At 43.3% G+C, this 27,566-nt stretch overlaps 1 protein-coding gene across 1 annotated transcript in view; it reads right to left on the reverse strand.

Moving 5' to 3' along the window:
• The window catches only part of LOC137562604 (venom factor-like), a 278,606-nt gene that overhangs the window by 211,228 nt on the left and 39,812 nt on the right, over window positions 1–27,566 (reverse strand). The window contains exons 7-12 of the mRNA XM_068274108.1: window positions 25,659–25,746; window positions 20,882–20,984; window positions 16,616–16,736; window positions 13,899–14,014; window positions 11,080–11,226; window positions 6,027–6,233 (exon numbers count right to left, since the gene is read on the reverse strand). Coding sequence (XP_068130209.1) covers window positions 6,027–6,233; window positions 11,080–11,226; window positions 13,899–14,014; window positions 16,616–16,736; window positions 20,882–20,984; window positions 25,659–25,746 — 782 coding nt within the window. The remainder of the gene's footprint in view (window positions 1–6,026; window positions 6,234–11,079; window positions 11,227–13,898; window positions 14,015–16,615; window positions 16,737–20,881; window positions 20,985–25,658; window positions 25,747–27,566) is intronic.

Consider the following 27,566-nt stretch of genomic DNA (forward strand, 5'->3'; position numbering starts at 1 on the left):
AAAGCCCGATTGTTGTTTGCCCAGAATTCTATCGGCAACCCTGGTCAGTCTATTTGCCAATATTTTTGCATAGATTTTCACATCGCAATTTAATAGTGAAATTGGCCTGAAGTTTGCACAGTCTAAATTTGATTTCCCTTCTTTAGGGATTAGTGTTAGTATAGCTTGGTTAGATTCTTTTGAGAAGGTAGCAGTTCCTTCTTTGTTATTGACCAAGTTGCAGAAAAGAGGGGCCAAAATATGAGCAAAGTGCTGATAGAATTCTATGCAGTAACCGTCAGGGCCCGGGCTTTTCCCCTTCTGAAGCTTAGACACTGTTTCCAGAAATTCACTTTCAGTCACTGGTGTTTCGAGCATTTCGCGGTCACTGTTATCTAAGACAGGTAGGTTAATATTTTCTAAATATTCTCTTGTGTTCGTGGGTTTTGGTATGTCAGTGTTGTATATACTTTCAAAGAAACTAGAGAATATCTTACCTATGGTTTCGGTGTCCTGAACAATGCTTCCATCATGATTTTTTATTTGGTGAATGAAGTTATTTCTTTGTTTTTTGTTGAGTAGGTCTGATAGTATTTTACCTGGTTTGTTCTTCCCGTGTATGAACTGTTTTTTTAAATTTTTGTACTCCTGTGAACATTTGTTATCAAGCAACTGATTTAGTTCTGTCTTAATCTTTGTGAGCTTAAACAAAGTTTTAGATGAGGGCCAGATTTTATGTTCTGCTTCTTCTGATTGTAGGTGGGCCAGAAGCTCAACAATCCTTTTCTGTTTTACCTTTTTTTTCCTATTACTTACCAGAATCAGAACTCCTCTAGATACACATTTTAAAGTGTCCCAGAGGATCAATGGTGACGTTACAGACGTCAAATTGAATTTAATAAATTCATTTAATGACTCAGCTATCTGACGTCTGGTGTCTTCTTCCTCTAGTAACGTTTTATCTAGTCTCCAGACTTTTTTCTGAGGTGATTTAAGGCCTAAATAGATTGTCATAATTACGGGGGCATGGTCTGAAAAAGTAATATGGCCAATTGAGACGTCAGAAACTGAAGTGATAAGATTTTCAGGGACTAAGAAGTAGTCTAGCCTGGAATAGTTTTGATGTACGCTAGAGAAAAAAGTGTAGTCTTTTTCGTCTAGATTTTTAATTCTCCATATATCGACAAGTTTTAAGGTCTTGAGTTCATTTTTGAGATTAACAATGTCACGTTTGGGAATACATGATAGCCCTTTGGAGGTATCGTATTTGGGATCAATCGTGAGGTTAAAATCCCCACCAATAACGGTTAAACCAACTGCTTTATCTTTGACTTTATTGAGGAAGTTAGTCAAAAAGGCCACTTGACCTTTGTTGGGGGTATACACATTAGCTAATGTTATTTGTCTGCCATTGACCGTCCCCAACACTATCAGTTCCCTGGCTTCTTTATCTTTGTATACGCGATTTATACAGAAGTCCATCCCAGATCTTATTGCAATCGCAACTCCGCATGTTTTTTTTTGCTCATTGAAGTTAATGATCCATTCTTTATATCTTTTGTCAAAGAATCTCGGGGTTTTTCCCTTTTGGAAATGTGTTTCTTGAATAAAGGCTATGTCAATTTTATTCTTTATTAATTCATCAATAATTCTTCTACGTTTACATCCGGAGTTGGCACCTTTAACATTAAGTGTAAGAATTCTTAATTTATCAGTCATATTAAAGGTTTATTTATTAAGGCCAGAAGAGAAGGGAGTACACTCTGTACAAGTTGCGCAAGATGGAGCAGAAGGGTGGGACCGCCTCGACAGATCAGGTCAGAATAAGCAACAACACACTCGTACATACCATTCAAAGACTCACATCCATTCAACCTTTCGAGGAAAATCGATTTTAACGTTTAAAAGGAATAAAGTATACATTCAAATGCGGTAAATGACAGTTAATGTATTTACCGCATTTAAATGTATACTTTATTCCTTTTAAACGTTAAAATCGATTTTCTCAAAAACTATGCTGCCATAGTTGTAGAGAATGACCCATATCTCCACCTGCTCATTCCTGACAACAGCATATGGAAGTCTGAGGTCAATAAAGAAGGCCTGGAAGACCTGGATATTATGTGGTTTGCCCACACAGATTAATTTCCTGCCAAGAAAAACACAAAAATTAGATGAGATGTTACTGCTAGTGCTGCTCGGATACCACTTCTCACTATCTTGATCTAATTCGGATCCAGATACCCAGATATCCGATCCGGGTCGGATATCTGAGTTTAAAACTTTCCAATCCGAACCGGATATCCGACCTTAGTATCCGGCCGTATTCGGATATCCGTATAGAAAACCGGAAGTGACCTGAAAATGGCAAAAAAAACCTTTCGGAGGTCTCTCTCTCTCTCTCTCTCTCTCTCTCTCTCTCTCTCAGATGGGAAATCCAAGTTTGCTTGGATAGTCTATTCAGATTTTAAAAAATGTCCAAATTGCTATTCAGAGTTCGGATAGTGGAAAAAGTTCGGATTATCTGGGTAGTTCGGATATCCGGAATCCGGGTGAGCACCACTGGTTACTGCCATGCTACAGCACACCCTACTGGAGGCACCCTGGCCAGGACAATAGAGATGGCCCGAAAAGTTTGGCGGCGAGCAGTATTCTGCGAACAAAAGCCAGTTCGCTGTTTGCGTAGAACGCACATTTTTTTGAAAAAAATGTGCATTCGCATTTTTCCCATTGACTGTAATGGAAGGCGAGCAGCCGCCGACTTTAACGGTTAATAGCAAAGCCCCCTCACATGCTAGAAATGCCAGATTTGGAGGGGATGTGGAGAGGGACAGTGGGTACAGGAGGAAAACATTTTTTCAAAAAAATCGATTCTAAAGTTTCAAAGGAAAAAAGTGTACAATTAAATGCGGTAAATGACAGTTAATGTATTTAACGCATTTAAATGTATATTTTTTTCCTCTTGTTCCCACTGTTCTTTCTTAACATATCAGGCAAATTTGGTGTTTCTAGCACGTAAGGGGGCTTTGCTTTGACATGGGAGACCAGTGTTCAAATCCTGGCTAGGTCAAGTACCTATCAGTAAGGAGTTCAAGGCAAGACTCCCTAACACTGCAGGGTGGCCTCTTGAGCGCATCCCAGTGGCTGCAGCTCTTGAGCGCCTTGAGTCTGAAAGGAGAAAAGCGCTATACAAATGTTCGGATTATTATTATTAACTGTTAAAGTCGGCGGGTTTTTAATCCCGAATACCATTCGTGATTACATGCGATTATTCGACTCAAAACCGCACTCGAGTCGGATATCCTTTTCTACTTGTGATCGAGATCACGAGTCAATTCGTAAGTGGGCGGAGTAAAATTCGTGACCACTCAAATTCGTGATTGGTGGTATCCGAGCACCTCTATGGAGCTCTAATGCCATTATTTAGAAAGATCTGTGGTGGAGTTAGGGAGCAGCACACAGAGAGCATCTGTGCTTTTGCATGCCTCCCAACTTTTTGAGATGAGAAAGAGGGACACTTAAGCCACACCCCTGCCACTCCCCTGATCAAAACAAGGTAAGATAAAATATTGAAGAGAAACCCTACTGAAAGTAAGTGAAGTCCTCAGAAAATATCCATTCACACCACATTCTTTCTTCTTACATATCAGTTGTCCTCCTGCCTCTAACCCATACGTCCCAACTTTTTGAGTTAAGAAAAATGGACACTTAAGCCACTCCCCTGCACCACCCCTAATCGCGCTCCCCCGACACACTGGTAGTTTTTTTTAGAACTCAGCACTCTGCAGCTTTTACAGTGTGCTGCACAGCCATACAATTTACCACCCTAATGAATCTTGGCTCCTTTTCTTGCCACCAACAGAGCTTTCTGTTGGTGGCATCTGATTGCTGCTGCAACTTTTTTTGATATTATTAATTTAAATGTTCTTTATTTTTCAATAAAAATGTCTTTTTTTTCACCCCCCTCCCTCCTGAGAGCCAAGCCTCTCCTGGGGACATCTCAGTGACAGAGCAGTCCCCCGTACAACGCTGCACTAGATCGCAGCGCTGTACAAGTATTTGCAGCCGTTTTTTTTTTTTAATTTTACAGCCTGTCGGCTGCAATTGCAGTTGGCAGGTAACTCAGCGAGGATGCACACGCATCTGCATGCACGATCCCCGCTAAACTCCACCACCAGGACTTGACACCGACGTTAAGCAGTCCTGGGGAGCCACTGGTCTTCTCCTGTCTTCTCCTGCTCTGGTCTCCTCCTGTCTCCTGCTGGCAGCCTCTCAAGATTGCCGACTCCCAGACGAGTCGGCGTCTTCTGCGCATGCTCGAGCAGATGCAAGCGCCCACACACGAACTAAGCCATGTCATCGATGAACTTTAGAGGCTGTCAGAGGAGATGAGAGAAAACGAGGGCCCCAAATGACTTTTGGGGGCTGGAAGAAGCCCCAAGTTAGGAAAACTAGAAAACTATTTTTTTTGTCACCTTGTGAGTCCTTTTATCTTGAGTAGCAGTTAGAGGAGAACTGTAGTGAGAGGGCTATGGAGGCTGCCATATTTATTTCCATTTAGGCTGCTTTCACAGTGGGACGTTACAGGCGCATGTTAGAGCAGCCTGGAATGGAGCCCAACTCACAGTAATGAAAAATCAATGGGCTGTTCACAGTGCCCACGTTGCGTTACAGTGTAACGCTGGACGTTGTATGACAGTGCAGCATGTTGTGCGTTCTAAGCGGTTTCAGCCGCGTTAGACTGTTTGCACATGCTCAGTAATTTTTTTTTTTTTATTGTTTTGTGCAGGAGAGGAGGAGGGGAGAGTCCGCTATTGCGGCCAGCCACATGGCTAATTATTATTCACAGCACTGCAGTGTTTACTTCCTGGAGCGGCCGCTGATTGGCTGTCGGGACCACGTGATGCGAAGTGTTCCGATCACGTGGTCTCCACGGTCTGTGGGACAAAAAAGGCGCACCAAGAGCCGCTTAACGCGGCTCTATGTAGCGTCCTCCTGATACCATCACCATGCGTTGCGTTAGGGGACGTTATGCGACCTTAACGTCCCCTAAAATGCAACGTCTAAGTCTGAAAGAGCCCTTCAGCAATACCAGTTGCCTGGCTGTCCTGCTGATCCTCTGCCTCTAATACTTTTAGCCGTAGACCCTGAACAAGCATGCAGCAGATCAGGTTTTTCTGACAATTTTGACAAATATGACAAGATTAGCTCAGGCAACTGGTATTGCTTAAAAGGAAATAAATACGGCGGCCTCCATATGCTTCTCACTACAGTTCTCCTTTAACCCTTTCTGATCCACAGTAGGACTTAATCTGACAGTGGACCATTCTCTCCAGCTCCTCATTTCCGACTATGGCCAACGAGGAGCAATATGGCTGCCCCTAGAGGCGCAGCCATCTGATAAAATCACACAGCGTCAGTCCTTCTGATCAAAGTGTTGGAATAAGTCTGACTCTGATTACCGCCGGCATCATGCTGCACCACATGATATACATATTACGAGGGTGCATGTTTGCTTCTGCTGGCTGCATCGCCACTGCACTTAGTGTGATAGAGCACCAGGCTACTCAGATCGAAGTGTCAACGTTTTTTATTGGGCTTTACCGATGCACAAATTTCCCCTTATAGGCACAATTTGAACTGCAGCTACAAATAGCGGCTGCTTGTGCCTGCTATTTGTAGCTGCAGTTTGCACCGCCCCGCTATGTTATCCTGTGCCTACAGTGCCCACATTTCCCCTTACAGGTGCAGTTTTATGGGCATCTATGGTGGTGCCCAAACTTCCCCAACACCTAATATTTATTTTTATTTTTTTTTATGGCAAAGGTGGGCACGCATATCGGCGGGTTTGTGGTAGAGGGACGTGGTTAAGCGTAGTGGTGGTGGCAGTGGTAGCCCATTTTGCATGCACACTGGGAACTGTAATCTGTATCATATTTCCAACAGACAATAAAATGAATAACACCAACAATGGATGTACCAGATCCATCCAAATTGGAAGAATATTATAATGTACTTAAACAACGTGCTAAGTTAGGCACCCTTACCACATAGTTAAAATGGGTGATCTGGTTCTGAACATTCTGGTCAGCATTCTGGATGACAAAGTTAATATTGGCATTTTCTCCCAGTTTCTTTTCTCCCCCTGAAACACCGAGATGTAGATAATTTCCACTTTTAGGTATGTAGGCGGTGGCTGTCATTTCTGCTTTAGCCTGCTTGTCATTGGTCAGCTGGGGATCATCTGTGTTTACCTAGCAGGGGAAAAATTAAATGTCATTTCACTACTTACAAAAATACACATGATGGCAAAGCAGCATTCAAACCTAAAGAATGGCACAGCTAGAGAGAAGCAGATCCATTGCTGTGCACAGTGGAATCAAGAACTGAGTCAAATTATTATTATTAAGACTACTTTCACAGTGGGACGTTAAAGTCGCACGTTAGAAAATGTTTTAACGTGGACAAGCGCACAGCAATACTAAGTCTGTGCAACATTCACAGTGCACACGTTGCATTTGTGTGTAACGTGTAGCATTATTAGAAAGTGCTGCATGCTGTGCGTTATACACGTTATTAGCTGCGGCGGGCTGTTTGCACATGCTCAGTAATGACCTGGAAGCATACTTTTCATTGCCTGTATGCTCTACTGTATGCGACGATAGCAGGGCATAGAGTTGCGTTGTGACATTTTTGGGACGTTGCGTTGTTAGTTTGCGTTGCGACTTTAACGTCGCATCAAAACGCACTGTCCCACTGTGAAAGTAGCCTTAGGCTGGTTTCACAGTGAGACGTTAAAGTCCCACGTTACAGTAGCCAGAAACGCAGCCTAACTCACAGCACTGTAAAATCAATGTGCTGTTCACAGTGCCCACGTTGCGTTACATTGTAATGCTACACGTTGAATGAAAGTGCAGCATGCTGTGCGTTATACTGGGCTTTAGCTGCGTTAGACTGTTTGCACATGCTCAGTGACTAGCCACATGGCTAATTAATATTCACTGCACTGTGGTGACTCGTGGTGGGACTCTTAGTGTTGTCCGGATCATAAACGAATCGTTCATTTGATCTGGATCTTTTTTGTGAGTCGAATCATCCGGATCATCATAATGAACGATTCGGTTCACAGTGGATGTCTGTCTGGAATGAACAGGAACATACAGAATGTACAGTGCAGGGAAAGTCCTGTCCTGCTAGTCATTTCACCCAGTTTGCTTCCCTAGTAAAATTATTCAAATGATTTGATTCAAAGATCCGGATCTTTTCAGTGATCTGATTCAAATGATCCGAATCCTTAAAAAGATCCGGACTTCCCATCACTATCCTGCAGCGCTGCTTTGAGAGTTTCATAACGTGGCTCAATCTGACGTCCAACTTCAACACCACCATGTGTTGCACTAGGGGCACGTTATGCGACCATAACATCCCCTAAAACGCAACGTCTTGGTGTGAAAGTAGCCTAAATGTCAAATAGTTATTTGTTTTAAACCTTGCTGAGCTTTTTTTTTTTTCTTTTTTTTGTGTGGCCTACGAAATTTCATTCCCCCCCCCCACACCTCTCCCCCACCCCCAAAGTGTCACAAATAGTTGTTATCTGGACCAAATTTTCACACACAAAAAAAAGGTTAGAGTTTTGGCTGAACCCTCTGCAGTGGTTGGAAAACTCCACCCAATACTCAGCCTGAAAAACATGCAGGATGCACACACACAGTTCTTCCTCCTAGAGGCCGGGTGCACACATAGCGTTTTATGCAGCAATGTTAGTCAATGGGACGCAGAAAAAGATGCGAAGAACGGCGATTTACAGTATGTGTTTTGCTAACGCTAGTGTTGTTGCATATTATGCAGGATGGGTGTCAAAACGCACATAATGAAAGTCTAAGGCGACACATATGCATAGCGTTTTAATGCATTTTACATGCATTTGGTTTTTTTTTGTTTTTTTATTAAGATTTCTGATATGTTTCCGTTTCCTATTGTCTTCCTAGTGATTTGCATAACTTTAATTATAAAAACGAATAGCCCGCAAAACACATGGAAAACGCATCTGTGGTAATAAACCGCAAACGCACCAAAAACTCAGTAAAAACACATTACAAAATCGCACATGCACCTGCATAAAACGCTACTTTTTCACCCTATGTCCTATGTGAACCCAGCCTGATGGCATCATTTGAATGTAGAAGAGAAGTGTGATCATCTGACCAGATTGATTTATTTCAGCTGAAATACGTTACAACAGATCATCAGGGATATGTTATAGGCACGTGAAGATTCCTGATTTGTCAGGGTCCAGGTTAAGGCAGTTAACACATTTAATATCCAAAAAGCAATTTCTCTATACTGTCCTCAGAAGGGAAGAGGAACATCTCTTGATGACAAAGCACTTCCAGATGAAGGAAGACTTGCAACACGGCATTGGTGGGAAGGTTATCCCCAGAGTTGAAGTGGGTGTGGCTGAAAATGGGGGGCGGGGATTAGTCTTTAGATTAAGTTCTAGAAAGTTTCAATTAAAAAAAAATGGACTTTGAAGGGAAATTCCACTTTTGACACACGCACACACACACAATAAATAAATAAATAAAAAATGGATGGATGGGGAAAAAAACTGCTTTCTATTTACTTGGCTGTGTATACGGAAAGCAGGAATAACAAACATTTCATCAGTTCAATAATATTGTTTTGATATGTCTATAAAACATAAACATTGCACAATGCTTGGTATATAGGAAAGCCACAGTTTCCAGCCATCCAGTAGATTAGTTCAGGTGTGGATAGTAAGTAGCAAAGCCTCCTGCTTTGTGCATGCAATTCTTCCTGCAGCAAGGTGGGGATTTCTGGACTGCTTCTTGGCAAATCTAGTTTTAACCCTAATAGAGTGCACAGAGTACTGTAACAACAATAAAATACAGAGAAAACCAACAAAAAAAAAACAACAACAACAAAAAAAAACTATTGTAACGTGGATCTATGTTTATTGCATTTTTTTCCTTAGGCACCATTTCGACTATAGCTAGTGTGCGCCTGATATGAGTGAGTATCCGAATCTCTCTAGCTGTACCATAACACATAAAGAAAAAAAATACCAGTCTCCCCATTTATGAATACAATGGTAACATCATTTGTGCCACATTGCATCGGAATACCTGTATAAAAATCAATGGAAGCTGCTAAAGATGTTGCATTTAACCACAAGTACAAGTTCCTCCCACTAAAGGAGATGACCAATAATCATTGCCTGACCATTGTTCACTCACGCATGTTTTAATCGGGCCAGTCTCATTGATCAAACAGGCCACGTGTCTTAAAGTGGATCCGAGATAAAATTTTACTCATTGCATAATTGTGTTCCTTCCATATAGTTTATAAGGCATTCCTCAAGCCAAATACTTTTTTTTTTTTTTTTAATACCCTAATTCCCTATAAACTAAACAAGCCTCGCCCACAGCTCCTCCAGCGCCTAGGCACTCTGAGACCCATGTAGCAAGGGCTTATGGGAGCTCAGTCTGGGCAGGAGGAGGAGGAGGTTACTAGCCAGAGATTTCAGAGGCAGAGGGGAGGAGGGAGAAGGAGAGGGGAGTGGGAGATACAGATCAGCTTGCCTGTGTGTAATGTGACAAACAGAACAAAGCTGCCCTCATTGTATCACAGGAATAAATAATTATAACCTTTTGAAGCTGTTTGCAGCTAGATATGCTGTGTAAACTATCTAAACTGTGTAAACTATCTAAACTTTAGATAAGATATATAGACAAGTTACTTGTTATAGTTAGCTTTTCATCTCGGATCCGCTTTAAAGCATTTATGTGACTCAAAAAAGCAATCAGGGGACAGCAGGAAGAAAATAGAAAATCCCTGTACATCTTGATGGATGTTTTTGATTGCAAATTGCGATGTCAATTCTGGACTTTTTTTAACAGGTTGGATTTCACATCATGATGTGTGAGTTGTGGAGTTGTTGAAGTACACCTGAACCGAGAGTGATATGGAGTCTGGCATATTTATTTCCTTTTGAACAATGCACATTGCCTGGTTGTCCTATGTTTAGCCGTACACCCTGAACAAGCATGCTGATCAGAGGTTTCTGACTGAAGTCTGGCTGGATTAGCTGCATGCTTGTTTCAGGTGTGTGATACAGATACTACTGCCGCCAAATAGATCAGCAGGATGCCAAGCAACTGGTATTGGTTAAAGGGAATCTGAAAATAAATGTATGATGATTTGTATGTGTAGTACAGCTAAGAAATGAAACATTATTAGCACAGATATGAGTCTCATATTGTTTCCAGTACAGGAAGAAACTGCAGTTATCTATCTTTCAGCTCTGCGGCTTTATAAAGTCATGGACAGCACTGTCTTTTGAAGCACTTATCTCAACTGTTTCTCATTGTTTCTTCCTTGTTTATGTTTTTTTTGTAGAGAAAAGTTCAAAGGGTCAGTAGCCTGCTCTGTGAAATAATTTAAAATGCTGAGTGTATTGTGGAAACTGCAATTATTAGAGAATGATGCAATGTTATATAAAAAAAGCTATATATCTAAAATAAAAAAAAAACTATATGACACTATTTTCTTTGCTACTTATGTTCTATTAATTATCAATACTAAACAACCAATTCATTATATCATGAGTTTTTATTTCTTTCAGTGTCACTTTTAAAAGCAATAAATATGGCAGCCTCCATATCCCTCTCAGTCTAGGTGGCCTTTAAAGCAGGAATTCTCCACTGCCTTATAAATATGTGTACCTGAATATAGTGTACCTGAGATGGTACACTGTGCCTTGTTTATACTGACCTGGGGCTTCCTCCAGCCATATGAGGACCGCGGGCTCCCTCGCCGTCCTCTTCGGCCCCTCCGTTCTGGCACTATGTCTCCTGGTAACAGTCAGTTTCCGTCAGTCGTGGGCTTCTGCACATGCGTGGCTTGGCTGTCTGTGTGCCCTGACAGCGCTCCAGTGCCCGGGAGCATTCTGCGCAGTACTACCTAGAAGCCCCCGGTAAGTATAAATTGTCCCTATTTTAACATCTTAGGTTCCCATTAAGTCCAGCAGTTAATGTACTTGCACAGTGCGTGAAACCAGCCAACTGATGTAAGACTTACAGATATGGTAAGCGAGGATATGCCAGTCTTGGTATTGACAGTCAGGCGGACAGTTCCGTCTTCCAGAGTTGACCCTCTAACTGGTCCTGGATTACCAACCACAGGAACTCTATTCGCAGGAGACCCATCAGGGTTTGTAACAAACACCTAAGACAGATGGAAGATGCAGGTTAGCGGGTCAGTAGATCAACTGTACACCATCACTACAATACTTTTTTAGTGTCAAAATGAAAGTTAAACTTGAAGCAGGGGTGTGGCTACAAAAATAGGTTCCCCCAGTTAAGCATTATTATTATTTAGTATTTACACTATATGGCGCCAACATCTTACACATGGCTTTCCAATTTATATAGTAATGTCACTACTAGCTGTGTCTCAGAGGGGCTCACAATCTAATCTTTACCATAGTCATATGTCCATTGTAATTAAATACATAGTTATATTATAGTTTGGTTAAAAAAAGACATCTGTCCATCAAGTCCAACCCAAAAAAAAAAACAACAACAAAGAAATAATAATAAAAACAAAAATTAACCTTTCCCCCAGGAGGCAGCCATTGCGCTCCTGTGGTGGCAGTGCAGGGCCGGTTCTAGCCCCAGTGGGGCCCCGGGCAAAAATAACTTGGGGGCCCCACTAACTATCCCCCAACCTCTGCTGGGAACCCCCACCCTGGCTCCCATCTAGCATAGATAGCCAGATGTGTCACCATGATTAGGTAGCCTTCCCCACCTCCCAGTATAGATGGCTGGATGTGTACTCCCTGATTGGGTGCCTCCCCCCAGTATAGCCAGATGTGTCTCTCATAAATAGTTAGCCCCCTTCATTGTATAGATAGCCAGATGCGTCCCCCATGATTAAACAACCCTCCCTTGGTATAGATAGCCAGATGTTCTCATGTGGTACGTAAATAGTTAGGTGTGCCCTCCCCTCATCATGATTAGGTAGAGTCTCCCCCCCCCCATATGCAGAGCAGTGAGGTGCGAGGATGCAATTCACCTGTCAGCGTCGCCATAAACTTCAGCAAATCTTTTGCACATCGCACAGTCATAGCGCGTCCTCCCTGACTCCTCCAGCAGCGCAGTACTGAAAGGCGTCACTGGAGGGCAGCAGAGAGGAGACTCTAAACTGTGGAAAGTAGAGGAGGCCTGCTGAACTTCCCGGGCGATGCTGACAGGTGAAATACCAATGCTTTCCTTTGCGCATCTCCTCAGATTTGCAGATAGGGGAGCACTCAGGGAAGAGGCAGGCCCTGCCTGTCGCTGCTGCCTCATGTCTTCCACCGCCCGCACCATGCACAGCACCCGGCAGACAAATCATATATTTATATAAGCGATGCTTGGGGGCCCCCCCGGGCTCTGGTGGCAATTGCCCCCCCCTTCCCTTAATGGTAGCGCCGACCCTGTGGCAGTGTTCAGGGTGCTGTCAGAACTGCCCCACCCTCCATTTCTTAGGGAATGGTAAGCCTACATAGGGTGCCCCTGTTGAGATGCAAAGTATTTTGCGTGGGCTCCTGCAGGGCATAGCAGTATATTCCGGTGACAGTAAAAAAGGGCGCAGGAGGCTAGTGGACAAATCGGGCGCCGCCATTCACTCCCATAATAATTATCGTTTACTGGGCGCCGAACAGGAAAAAAGGGCGCCCGAGAATAATAACGTTTTCCAACGGCGCCCGAAGATTTTTAATGTTTTATAACTGCTTGTGATGATTTACGTTTCTTATTTCAATAAAACATTATTTTAAATGTTATCCCTTACTGTTTGTAAAACATTATTATTCACGAAACAAAGCGATCAGTACATAATGTAAATTGTAATATATTTTATAGGGCTCTTTCACACTAGAGGCTGCGGTAGAAAAGGCTGAAAGTCAGCCTTTTGCTTAACGCCAATACATAGCGTTTTCAAAGCGTTTTCAAAGCCTTTTGAAAGAGTTTTACAGCCCATATGAAAACGTCCTTTTTTTTTTCTTCTATAAAAGTAAGTGAACAAGATAGCTGTAAAACGCTTTGAAAAGGCTTTGAAAACGCTGAAGTTGGCGTTTTCCATTGACTATCATTGAAACGCCAACAGCCAACTTCGGCTGTTAACAGCCCTGAAAAAGCTCCTGGGAGCGTTGAAACGCAACGCTCCAAAACGCCGAGTTAGATGTGAAAGGTAAAATGAAAGTCTATGGACTTTCTTTTACCTAGCAAAACGCCAACTTCGGCCGTGGCGTTAAAACGCCAAAAAATCCCTCTGGTGTGAAAGGGCCTTTTTAAAACATTATTCTACACACAATGCAGTGATCACTAAGGAGGGTCTTAGGTTTAGGCACCATCAGGGGGGGTTTAGGTTTAGGCACCAACAGGGGGGTCTTAGGTTTAGGCACCAACAGGGGGGTCTTAGGTTAAGGCACCAACCGGGGGGTCTTAGGTTTAGGCACCAACAGGGGGGTCTTAGGTTTAGGCACCAACAGGGGGGTCTTAGGTTTAGGCACCAACAGGGGGGTCTTAGGTTTAGGCACCAACAGGGGGTCTAGGGGTTAGGGGTAGGTACAGGGAGGGTTACTTAGTAATTTTTTTTTTAAACGTTATTATACGTTTCACTATTTAAACGGAAGATTAACGTTTTTACAATTGCCGATTTAATGCACATTATTTAATGATTTATAACTTTCTAAAACATTATTTTTAAACGAAATACAGTACAATACATTTTTAAACGTTATCCATGCTTATCGTTTAAAACCCAGCGGCCTTTTTTTCCCAGCGCCCCTTTTTAACGTACACGTATATTCCCCCTTCTGCTATGAGACGTAAATGCCCCACATGCTGTCTTACCATTAGTTCAAAAGGCATTCCAGGTTTGAAGAATTTCGAGGTCTTGGTGAAGAGGACCTTATATGGAGATGTCACTATGTAAATATCATTAAGCTCAGTTTCCACCATATCGCTGCCTGCAGATGATGAAAGGGCAAATATTACATAATGACAACAAATACAAGTGATGCCGACCCAAGTGCGTCCAGTGAAAACGATGGTGTCCCCTCCTGCCCGATATTTGATTAAAACGATATTTATAGTTTTAATGGCAAAACCTGCTTTTTATTTGTCCTGCCTGAACGTTATTTATCGTTTTAAGCCCTGCTTTGCAGCCGTTTGGAAAATGTCTGCCCGCCGACTTTAACGTTTAATAGCAAAGCCCCCTTAAAAGCTAGAAACACCAAGTTTGCAGAGAATGTTAAGAAAAGCAATGGGAACAAGAGGAATTTTTTTTTTCAAAAAGACCTTATAGTTTTTGAGAAAATCGATTTTAAAATTCTCCTTCTGACCGTGGGAAAATTAAATGCCCGCCGCCTTTAGCGGTTAATGGCAAAGCCCCCTTAAGTGCCAGAAACACCAAATCTGCAGGGAATGTTAAGAAGAACAGTGGGAACAAGAGGAAACATTTTTTTTTAAAAGTCCTTGTACTTTTTGAGAAAATCGATTTTAAAATTTCAAAGAAAAAAAGTAAACATTTAAATCCCGTAATGACAATTCTTAGGGAAAAAATTCCCGCCGACTTTAGCAATTAATAGCAAAGGCCACTTAAATCCTAGCAACACCTAATTTGCAGGATATATTAAAAAAGATACTGGGAAACAATAGTTAAAAAAAATATTTTATTTTATTTTTTATTTAAATTTTGGTTTTATGTTCAGAGTGTGGGAAATTTTTTGAAAAAAAAAAATGACGTGGGGAGACTTCGGGTTCTGGCCGTAACATATACATATCTCCCTGACTGTTAGTTATATTACAGCAATATTACAGCCAAAACATATACACAACTCCTAACTGACTACTTGTGATATTATACTTCTGGCTCTGCAGCATGTAACAAAGCTCTGGCTGCTCAGTGCAGTCCATGCTGGGAGGGAGGGAAACCTTGATAAAGATATATTGATAATGCCTTTCTGAAGAGTCAGATAAGTGAAGACAATAAACACATTGCAGGAAACTTAACCCCTTACCATCACCTGAATAAGATTCATTCAGCTAGGTCAGCGTGTCCAACTTTGCGGGTATGGAGGGCCGTTGTTTTTTCTCACCACATTGTGGAGGGCCGGCAGACCTCCCCAAACCCCCCCCCCCCCCTCAAGGAAAAAAAAATATAGCAGCAGTTTCCCCACAAAATGCAATTAGAGTAATAGCAGATTTCCCCACAAAGTGCAACCAAATTGGAAGCAGATTCTCCACAAACTGTAATCAGATTGGCAGCATATTTCCACACAAAATGCAATCAGATTGGCGGCAGATTTCCCTACAAAATGAAATCAGATTGGCCACAGATTTCCCCACAAAATGCAATCGGATTGGCCATAGATTTCCCCACAAAATGCAATCAGATTGACCATAGATTTCCCAAAAAAATGCAATCAGATTGGCCGCAGATTTCCCCACAAAATGCAATCGGATTGGCCATAGATTTCCCCACAAAATGCAATTGGATTGGTCGCAGATTTCACCACAAAATGCAATTGGATTGGCCATAGATTTCCCCACAAAATGCAATTGAATTGGCCGCAGATTTCCCAACAAAATGCCATCAGATTGGCCATAGATTTCCCCACAAAATGCAATCAGATTGGCCGCAGATTTCCCCACAAAATGCAATCGGATTGGCCGCAGATTTCCCCACAAAATGCAATTGGATTGGCCGCAGATTTCCCCACAAAATGCAATCGGATTGGCCATAGATTTCCCCACAAAATGCAATTGGATTGGCCGCAGATTTCCCCACAAAATGCAATTAGATTGGCCATATATTTCCCCACAAAATGCAATCAGATTGGCCGCAGATTTCCCCACAAAATGCAATCAGATTGGCCGCAGATTTCCCCAGAAAATGCCATAAACCCTTTCCCTCATGCTACAACTGCTTAAATGTAAATATTTACACACCGCCGCCCCCCTCGTTCTCCCCCGTGCTGCGGCTGCTTAAATGTAAATATTTAAATATTTACACCCCCTCCCCTCGTCCTCCCCCGTGCTGCCGCCTGTGAATTTAAATGCAGGAAGTGACATCATCAGTCACGTCCAGCACTTAAAGTCCACCGTGCGGCTGCCATGCGCCGGTCTGGCTGGTTCCTATCGACTGTTTGCCGCTGATCGGAGGTGTGTTAGAGGCGGCAGTAGCACAGGGGAGGACGAGGGGGGGGGAGGGGGGCTGTAAATATTTACATTTCAGCACCCGCAGCATGGGGGAAAGGGTTTTTTCTTCGGGGGGCATTGTAGAGCTGCCACAGCATGGAGCAGGCGACAGGGGGGCCGCAGCAGGAGTCCTGGCAGGCCGGATGCGGCCCGCGGGCCGCCAGTTGGACAGCACTGAGCTAGGTGATTATTAGACTATACACTGAGGAGTTAATAGCATCCCCCCTGTGCAGGAACATGGTCCAGCCCTGCAGAGCCGACACCTTTTGTGTCCTTTTTGTTCAACACCCAATTCACCTACACATCTCAGAGTTCTACTTTAATCCCCAGCGGAAGACATTAGGCAACAACTGGTTTTCCAGCCTTACCGGAGTCAGTAATAACCGTGACAGACACACACAACTTCCACTCCAGCATGTCCGTCTCCTGCTTGAAGTACTTCACTAAGTCTTTTCTTTGCAGAGTAACTTCACCTTCTCCATCTGATATCTGAAAATGGACCAACCAGGAGACAGTTGTATTTACAGACAGCAATTTTGTACAACCATATTTGCATGTTATTACACACATTACTTGTGCACAGGTGAACTTAAAGCAAACCTGAAATGAAAATAAACTTATGAGATAATAAAAATTGTATGCATAGTACAGTTGAAAGGGTCTTAAAGGGAAGGTCCAAGCAAAATAAAAAAATGAGTTTCACTTAGCTGGGGCTTCTACCAGCCCCATGCAGCCATCCTGTGCCCTCCTAGTCACTCTCTGCTGCTCCAGTTCCCCACTGGCAGCTTGCCAACCTCGGAGGTCGGCGGGCCGCTTGCGTACATTTTTACGCATTCCCGCTAGTGCAGGAACATTAACACATACATTTTCACGTGTTACTGGTTCATTGCGTACATTTTTACGTCTTGCACCACTAACGCGTAAAATGTATGTGTTAATGTTCCCGCACTAGCGGGAATGCGTAAAAATGTACGCAATGCGGCCCGCCGACCTCCGAGGTTGGCAAGCTGCCAGCGGGGAACTGGAGCAGCAGTGAGTGACTAGGAGGGCACAGGATGGCTGCATGGGGCTGGTAGAAGCCCCAGGTAGGTGAAACTTATTTTTTTTATTTTGCTTGGACCTTCCCTTTAAGGCAAGTTGGAATAATATCTCAGTCCAACAAGCAATGTGAGACCACAATTCAATACTGCTGGAGAGGCAGTTTAACTTTTATCTGCAGACCACACTACTGTTGTAAGAGAATTATGTTGTCCCTAGATACAAGCAAGGGCGGAACAATAGACCCTGCAAGGGATGCAGGCGGCAGCTGCAGGGGGGCCCAGAAGCCGCAGGGGGCCCTGTGGGGGGAGAAGTTTATTTTCCCTGTCCTGAGAGACAGACAACTAAGGGCAGGGAGAGAAAAAAACATTCTGCTCTCTGCACAATTGTTATAATGGCTGCATCTGTTTAGCCACTGAGAGGGAATCATACAAAGTTTTGTGGACAAAGATTTGTAGACAGTCCCTATTCAGTGTTCAGCAAGGTCTTGTGTACAGCGCACAGCCCCCAACCTCTCCACCCCCTCCCCAAGTATTGTGTACTGCAGTGATTCTGGAGAAGTAAGGTAGGAAAAGGGTCCCATCCAAAGTTTTGCAGGGGAGCCCAGTGATTTCTAGTTATGCCCCTGGATACAAGAGATTACAGTAATATGTCCCTTGATACATGCATCTAGAAGCCATGGTCCCCTAGATATTAGGATTAAGTAGCCATGTGCCTCAAAATGCAATAATTAGTCACATGCTTCCAGATAAAAGAATAAAGTAGTCACATGACTCCAGATAAAATTATCAAACATTGCCACGCCTCCAGTTCAAAGAATGAAGTAGTCACATGCCTCCAGATAATTCATCAAATTGTCACATGCCCCCCAATAAAAATATTAAAGTGAACCTCCGGACTAAAAATCTACTCAGCAGCACTGAAAAGGCTTGGAGCTTGATTCACAAAGCGGTGCTAACTGTTAGCACGCCTGTGAAAACCCCCTTAGCATGTCTAAACGAGCTTTTCGCGCGCAAAACTTTACGCGCGCAAAACTTTATGCGCGCAAAACTTCCGCGCGAAGTGCCCATTAAAGCCTATGGGACTTAGCGCGCGCATAGGACTTTGCGCACGCTAAACTTTGCGCGCGGTACTTAGCGCGCGATCTGATTGAGAAAACCTGTGCTAACCTACTTAGCACCCTGGTTAGCACGCCTAAAGACTTTAGACGTGCTAAGTAGGTTAGCACCGCATAGTGAATCAAGCCCTCTGTGTTTTTTTTAACAGATTCACAGCATCAGAACTTTGTTTTTCTTACCAAAGCATCATTTTTAGCTGCATTTATAGCTAAGCTCCACCCATCAAAGAAAACGGCTTGGGCTTTTTTTCCCTGATGCTGTGCAGAGCATGATGGGATTTCCTATGTTGTTATTCACGTTGCCTAGCAACTGGGAGAGGTGCTCAGGACACAGGACAGTTGGAACTGTGTCTCATGCTCCCTGTCACCTCCTTTCAACCAAAAAGATGGCTGCCATCATGAAATCAAACATTTGCCTGTTCTTTTAAAAAAGTGTGAGATTATATTGAGAAAAGAAAGCAGAACCCATCTGCGCCCAAGTCTCACTTCAATGAGTCATAGACACCAGAGGTATATATAAAAATAAAAAATACCATTTATTAATACACCTAAAAAGGTAAATATAAATCATACAATTTGAGGTGATCTGAGTGTCTGGGCAGCTGAGGGAAAAATATGTCATTATACAGCAGCAAATATACAGCAATAGAATATGATTCAGAACAAGGAAAAATGGCAATGCACCCCAGATATTGAAGAATATCACGGCCTTCAGGCAATCCGTGATCCTCCAAAACCATCAACTGCCTGCCTGTGGACAGGAATTTCATGTACAACCGGTTGCCTGCTTGAGGACAGGGACCTCACAGCAGGGCCGGCCTTAGGTTTCACAGCTCCCTGAGCGAAACCTGATTTTTGTGCCCCCCTTCATCCTCTTCCCGCGTGCGCGCACGCACACATGCAAGTACGCACGCACACACAGAGAGGCCCATATGCAATTCACCTTTTCTCCTGAGATATTTCCTAGGACAGTGGTTCCCAACCTTTTTTACGTTGTGACACATCACGCCAAATGCTCAGATCTCCGTGACACGTCACATATGTATAATAAAAAAAAATACTATTAATATCCAAGAATGGATGGAAAGAGTGCATTATCCTGAATACACTTAAAAATGAAGACTAGAACCTTTCAGAAATATTAATAAAAACGATCAGTGGGACAGTTATGTGTAGGTGCCTTCAATATAGGTTGCCAAGCATAGGTGCCCCCAGTATAGGAATTCAGTTGAAGGTCTCCATCTCCCCCATAGGTAGCAAGGCATAGGTGCCTCCAGTATAGGTAGCCAGGTGTTGGTGCCCTCAGTAAAGGTAGCCAACTATAGGTGCCCCCAGTATAGGAAATCAGGTTTAGGTGCCCTCAGTATAGGCAACCAGCTATAGGCGCCCTCTTGGCTCCGGTCGCTCAGGTCGAAGGCCGGCTATGCCTCACAGTATCATCAGTTGCCTGCTTCTGGTCAGGAACTCTGCGTTAATTGATTGTTGCTATCATATCTCCTTGCATCTTAGCATCCTTACATCAAGGACTCCTCAGCCATATGGGTTATTCTTCAATATCTGGGGTGCATTGCCATTTTTCCTTGTTCTGAATCATATTCTATTGCTGTATATTTGCTGCTGTATAATGACATCTTTTTCCCTCCACTGTATCTCCAGCCTTATGTACGTTTGGCGGTAACAGTAAAAAAGGGCGCAGGAGGCTAGTGGACAAATCGGGCGCCGCCATTCACTCCTATAATAAATATCGTTTAATGGGCGCCCGATAGGAAAAAAGGGCGCCGGAGAAAAATAACGTTTTAAAAGCGGCGCCCGGAGACTTAATGTTTTATTACTGCTTCTCATGATTACACATTATTTAATGATTTATACATTTTTAAATATTATTTTTAAACGAAAAACAGCACAATTTTTTTAACATTATTTTTAAACGAAAAAACCAACAGGGGGGTCTTAGGTTTAGGCACCAACAGGGGGGTCTTAGGTTTAGGCACCAACAGGGGGTCTTAGGTTTAGGCACCAACAGGGGGGTCTTAGGTTTAGGCACTAACAGGGGGGTCTAGGGGTTAGGGGTAGGTACAGGGAGGGTTACTTAGGCACCAACAGGGGGGGTCTTAGGTTTAGGCATCAACAGGGGGGTCTAGGGGTTAGGGGTAGGTACAGGGAGGGTTACTTAGTAAATTTTTTTTTTAAACGTTACTATACGTTTCACTATTTAAACGAAAGATTAACGTTTTTACAATTGCCGATTTAATGCACATTATTTAATGATTTATAACTTTATAAAACATTAATTTTAAACGAAATACAGTACAATACATTTTTAAACGTTATCCATGCTTATCGTTTAAAACCCCGCGCCCTTTTTTCCCAGCGCCCCTTTTTAACGTACGCACGTTTGGCTATATACTTGTATGCTTTAGGAAAAGGTACAATTTTAAATAGCATAATTACATGAATAGCTTGTAAATTATAAATTTACCGCAATTCTTTTTAGGGTGTCTGGTAAGCTTCTCCTCTCCTCGTCTTTCTTTATGGAAAAGAGCACATAAGCCGCACCTTGCAAAGGTTTCCCGTACAGGTAACTAATGAAAGAAGCAATGAATATGATTATAAATAACACACTCCACTTCTTACATATGTTACACATTACATCACACGTATTTCCTGATTTCACTGATCACTAGAACAAATACCTCTTTTAGGGCTCATTCACAAATAGGGCGATTTGCAAAGTTTTTTGAGCACCAGCGATTTTAAAAAAACGCTCATAAATCGCTTGTGCAATGATTGCTTATGGGGTAGTTCATATCAGAGCGTTTTATCTGCTTTCTGCTCAGCAAAGCGTTGCCTGTACCATTTTTAGGGCGATTTTGCTACAATGGAAGGAATAGGAAAAATGCAAAACGCTCACAACATCATTTTAAGCAGTGATTGCATTTGCGCTTTTAAGAATAAATACATAGGGCTTGATTCACAAAGCGGTGCTATCCCAGTTAGAGACTTTAGGGGCTCGATTCACAAAGCGGTGCTAACCCAGTTAGAGACTTTAGGCATGATAACCATTGCACCACTCTGGTGAAAAGTCAGTTTAGGTGTGATAAGTTTAGGCATGATAAGTTTAGGTGTGATAAGTTTAGGCATGCTAAGTTTAGATAAGTTTAGATCGCTTGCAAAGTCCCGCACGCAAAGCAGCGCCATTAAACTCTATGCGAAGTGCACCAGTCTTTGCTAGCATAAAACTTTTGATCAGCTGTGCACTGCGGTGCTAACGCAGTTGGTGCTTAAACTTATCATGCCTAAACTTATCACACCTAAACTTATCATGCCAAAACTTATCACACCTAAACTTATCATGCCTAAACTTATCATGCCTAAACTGAGTTTAGGCATGATAAAGGGCTTTTCACCAGGGTACTAAGGGCTCGATTCACAAAGCGGTGCTAACCCAGTTAGCATGCCTAAAAGACTTTAGGCATGATAACCATTGCACCATGCTGGTGAAAAGCCAGTTTAGGCGTGATAAGTTTAGGGGCTCGATTCACAAAGCGGTGCAAAGTGTTAGCACCGTGGTGAAAAGGCCCTTATCACGCCTAAACTCAGTTTAGGCATGATAAGAAGGGCTTCGCGCGAAGTTACCGCGCGTACGCGCGTAAGTGCGCGCGCAGCACCCGACGCTTCGCGCGAAGCTCCCATTAAACCCTATGGGACTTTGCGCGCGCTCTCACGCGCGTACGCGCGAACGCGCGTTCGCGCGGTAACTTCGCGCGAAGAGCAGGAAAAAGCGGTGATAACTCAGTGGTGAAAAGGTCATCACGCCTAAAGTCCTTTAGGCGTGATAACTGAGTTATCACCGCTTGGTGAATCGAGGCCTAGGTGTGATAAGTTTAGGTGTGATAAGTTTAGGCATGCTAAGTTTAGATAAGTTTAGATCGCTTGCAAAGTCCCGCACGCAAAGCAGCGCCATTAAACTTTATACAAAGTGCACCAGTCTTTGCTAGCGTAAAACTTTTGATCAGCTGTGCACTGCGGTGCTAACGCAGTTGGCGCTTAAACTTAGCATGCCTAAACTTATCACACCTGGGGCTCGATTCACCAAGCGGTGCAAAGTGTTAGCACCGTGGTGAAAAGGCCCTCTTCACGCCTAAAGTCACTTTAGGCATGATAAGAAGGGCTTCGCGCGAAGTTTCCGCGCGTAAAGTTTTGCGCGCGCTCCCGCGTGCGTGCGCGCGAAGCGCCCCGCACTTCGCGCGATGCGCCCATTAAACCCTATGGGACTTTGCGCGCGCGCCTGTGCGGGTGCGCGCGCAAAACTTTGCGCGCGATAACTTCGCGCGAAGTGCAGGCAAAAACGGTGCTAACTCAGTGGTGAAGAGGTCATCACGCCTAAAGTCCTTTAGGCGTGATAACTGGGTTAGCACCGCTTGGTGAATCGAGCCCCTAAACTTATCATGCCTAAACTTATCACACCTAAACTTATCACACCTAAACTTATCATGCCTAAACTGAGTTTAGGCATGATAAAGGGCTTTTCACCAGGGTGCTAACTGTTAGCACCGCTTTGTGAATCAAGCCCTAGGTGTGATAACCATTGCACCATGCTGGTGAAAAGCCAGTTTAGGCGTGATAAGTTTAGGTGTGATAAGTTTAGATAAGTTTAGATTGCGCGCAAAGTCCCGCACGCAAAGCAGCGCCATTAAACTCTATGCGGAGTGCATCAGACTTTGCTAGCGCAAAACTTTTGATCAGCTGTGCACTGCGGTGCTAACCCAGTTGGTGCTTAAACTTATCGGGCCTGATTCACAAAGCGGTGCTAACAGTTAGCACGCTGGTGAAAAGCCCTTTATCACGCCTAAACTCAGTTTAGGCATGATAAGTTTAGGTGTGATAAGTTTAGGCATGATAAGTTTAGGTGTGATAAGTTTAGGTGTGATATGTTTAGGCATGATAAGTTTAAGCACCAACTGGGTTAGCACCACATTGCACAGCTGATCATAAGTTTTGCGCTAGCAAAGTCTGGTGCACTTCACATAGAGTTTAAAGGTGCTGCTTTGTGTGCGGGACTTTGCGCGCGATCTATATGGGCTTGATTCACAAAGCGGTGCTAACAGTTAGCACCCTGGTGAAAAGCCCTTTATCACGCCTAAACTCTGTTTAGGCATGATAAGTTTAGGTGTGATAAGTTTAGGGGCCTGATTCACAAAGTGGTGCTAACAGTTAGCACCCTGGTGAAAAGCCCTTTATCATGCCTAAACTCAGTTTAGGCATGATAAGTTTAGGAGTGATAAGTTTAGGTGTGATAAGTTTAGGCATGATAAGTTTAGGTGTGATAAGTTTAGGCATGCTAAGTTTAAGCGCCAACTGCGTTAGCACCGCAGTGCACAGCTGATCAAAAGTTTTACGCTAGCAAAGACTGGTGCACTTTGTATAAAGTGTAATGGCGCTGCTTTGCGTGCGGGACTTTGCAAGCGATCTAAACTTATCTAAACTTAGCATGCCTAAACTTATCACACCTAAACTTATCACACCTAAACTTATCACGCCTAAACTGGCTTTTCACCAGCATGGTGCAATGGTTATCATGCCTAAAGTTTTTTAGGCATGCTAACTGGGTTAGCACCGCTTTGTGAATCGAGCCCTAGGTGTGATAAGTTTTTAGGCGTGATAAGTTTAAGCACCAACTGGGTTAGCACCGCAGTGCACAGCTGATCAAAAGTTTTGCGCTAGCAAAGTCTGGTGCACTTTGCATAGAGTTTAATGGCGCTGCTTTGCGTGCGGGACTTTGCATGCGATCTAAACTTATCTAAACTTAGCATGCCTAAACTTATCATGCCTAAACTTATCATGCCTAAACTGAGTTTAGGCATGATAAAAATGGTTATCACGCCTAAAGTCTCTAACTGGGTTAGCACCGCTTTGTGAATCGAGCCCTATGGGCTTGATTCACAAAGCGGTGCTAACCCAGTTAGCATGCCTAAAAGACTTTAGGCATGATAACCATTGCACCATGCTGGTGAAAAGCCAGTTTAGGCGTGATAAGTTTAGGTGTGATAAGTTTAGGTGTGATAAGTTTAGGCATGCTAAGTTTAGATAAGTTTAGATCGCTTGCAAAGTCCCGCACGCAAAGCAGCGCCATTAAACTTTATACGAAGTGCACCAGTCTTTGCTAGAGTAAAACTTTTGATCAGCTGTGCACTGCGGTGCTAACGCAGTTGGCGCTTAAACTTAGCATGCCTAAACTTATCACACCTAAACTTATCATGCCTAAACTTATCACACCTAAACTTATCACACCTAAACTTATCATGCCTAAACTGAGTTTAGGCATGATAAAGGGCTTTTCACCAGGGTGCTAACTGTTAGCACCGCTTTGTGAATCGAGCCCCATGTATCTAAACTTATCACGCCTAAACTTATCATGCCTAAACTTATCACGCCTAAACTGGCTTTTCACCAGCGTGGTGCAATGGTTATCACGCCTAAAGGGCTCGATTCACCAAGCGGTGCAAAGTGTTAGCACCGTGGTGAAAAGGCCCTTATCACGCCTAAAGTCACTTTAGGCATGATAAGTAGAAACTCGCGCGAAGTTGCCGCGCGTACGCGCGTACGCGCGGTAACTTCGCGCGAAGAGCAGGAAAAATCGGTGATAACTCAGTGGTGAAAAGGTCATCACGCCTAAAGTCTTTTAGGCGTGATAACTGGGTTATCACCGCTTTGTGAATCGAGGCCAAAGTCTCTAACTGAGTTAGCACCGCTTTGTGAATCGAGCCCATCATGCCTAAACTTATCATGCCTAAACTTATCACACCTAAGCTTATCACACCTAAACTTATCCCGCCTAAACTTATCACGCCTAAACTTATCACGCCTAAACTTATCACGCCTAAACTTATCACGCCTAAACTTATCACGCTTAAACTGAGTTTAGGCGTGATAAAGGGCTTTTCACCAGCGTGCTAACTGTTAGCAGCGCTTTGTGAATCAAGCCCACAGTATTATTATTTATTATTTTCCGGGTCAAAGAGTTCAATTCCTGACTGACGTCAGGAAGTGAAAAAACAAATAGCCCAGCAAAAGCGCTTTGAAAAGCGATTTACACAAAATCGTAGCGCAAAGGTAAGTGCCAGGAGGGGGAAAAAAATCGCAAAACCGCGGCCATCATCGATCATCATTTCGATTTTAGATGTGAACAAAGCCTTACAGATACCCCGCCCCCTTCCTCCCGTTCAGATGACAACATTTAATGTTTATGCACTCACTCTGCATGGATTTGAAGATGGAATTCTTGAGCTTCGAACTGGAAATATTTCCTTGATGGTATTATTTTGACTTCAAAACTGGGCAGGACTACAGTGACAAGGAGAAAAAAAAATGTTACATTAGTCTTAAAGTGGCCATACACTTATAGATTTGCAGCAGATTCGATCATCAGATAGATTTCTGTCAGCTGCCTGTCAGATCGAACCTGACAGGAATCTTTCTGATGTGTGCCACATACTGGGAACAGATTTCAGAATGAAATCTATTAGAAATCAATTGAAAATCGATCTAAATGCATTAATGCACCATTAGATCCAATGCAACTCTATGGGCCATCAAAATCGATCACAAACCGATGAATTGGCTGATTTGAAAGAATCGATTTCTGATCGATTGATCGAAGGCTGAAATCGACCAGTGTATGGGCCCTTTTATGGTGCCCATTAGTCCTACAATTTTTTTTGTATTGTCATTCAGATTATTCAGATCATATTGTATAAAAAATTGTGAAGCTGGTGAGCCCAATGTATCCTGAAGGATAGCGTTATCGATTGTTTCCTTAACCACTTCACAGACCTGGGTTTACTTCTCAAGATTCCTGACAATTGTGACCTTTCCGCTATGTCACTATTGATGCAGCAATGGCTTTTCTTTCCTTAAAGGGATACTGTAGGGGGGTCGGGGGAAAATGAGCTGAACTTACCCGGGGCTTCTAATGGTCCCCCGCAGACATCCTGTGTTGGCGCAGCCACTCCCCAATGCTCCGGTCCCGCCTCCGGTTCACTTCTGGAATTTCTGACTTTAAAGTCAGAAAACCACTGCGCCTGCGTTGCCGTGTCCTCGCTCCCGCTGATGTCACCAGGAGTGTACTGCGCAGACACAGATCATACTGGGCCTGCGCTGTGCGCTCTTGATGACATCAGCGGGAGCGAGGACACGGCAACGCAGGCGCAGTGGTTTTCTGACTTTAAAGTCAGAAATTCCAGAAGTGAACCGGAGGCGGGGCCGGAGCATCGGTGAGCGGCTGCGCGGGCACAGGATGTTTGCGGGGGACCATTAGAAGCCCCGGGTAAGTTCAGCATATTTTCCCCCGACCCCCCTACAGTATGTGTGTATATGTGCAAACATATACTAATAAGAAGAACATTTTTTTCCAGAGTAAAATGAGCCATAAATTACTTTTCTCCTATGTTGCTGTCACTTAGGCCTGGTGCACACCCAAAACCGATTGCAGATCCGCAAAACGTTAGTGGTTTTTGAAACGCTTTTTCTTATTTTTATGAAGCGTTTTGCTAACGTTTTGCGGTTTTGTGTAGCATTTTTTGGAGTTTTTTTGTGTAGCAGATTAATATATTGTTACAGTAAAAGCTGTTACTGAACAGCTTCTGTAACAAAAATGCCTGAAAAACTGCTCTGATCGAACGTTTTTCAGAGCGGTTTGCGTTTTTCCTATACTTAACATTGGAGGCAGAAACGCCTTCGAAATCCAAAAAATGCTGCAGCCCGGGTGTATGCGTTTCTGCAAAACACCTCCCGCTCTGGTGTGCACCAGCCCACTGAAATACATTACCCTAGCGCAGCCTTTCTCAACCTTTTTACCCCGGAGGAACCCTGCAAGCAACTTTTGGATCTCAAGGAACCCCATGCAAACAATGTTTTGATCTCGAGGAACCCCTGCATTTATTTTGTAGGTGGCATGGTCTTTAAAAGAAGGTCAGGTTGTTTATTTAAATACCCCCTATTAAACTGCCACTCAACCTGTCTTCTTATCCTAGAGCTTTTTATTGTGCTCATTATTATTATTATTCTGACCTCCAATTTAGAGCTTCTTTTTACAGTACCCCCTATTATAATGTGTGCTATTATACTTGCCAAGAAACCCCTGCAGAGTACTCAAGGAACCCTGG

This window comes from Hyperolius riggenbachi, chromosome 3, assembly GCF_040937935.1.
Source record: "Hyperolius riggenbachi isolate aHypRig1 chromosome 3, aHypRig1.pri, whole genome shotgun sequence".
In the NCBI taxonomy this organism is placed as follows: Eukaryota; Metazoa; Chordata; class Amphibia; order Anura; family Hyperoliidae; genus Hyperolius; species Hyperolius riggenbachi.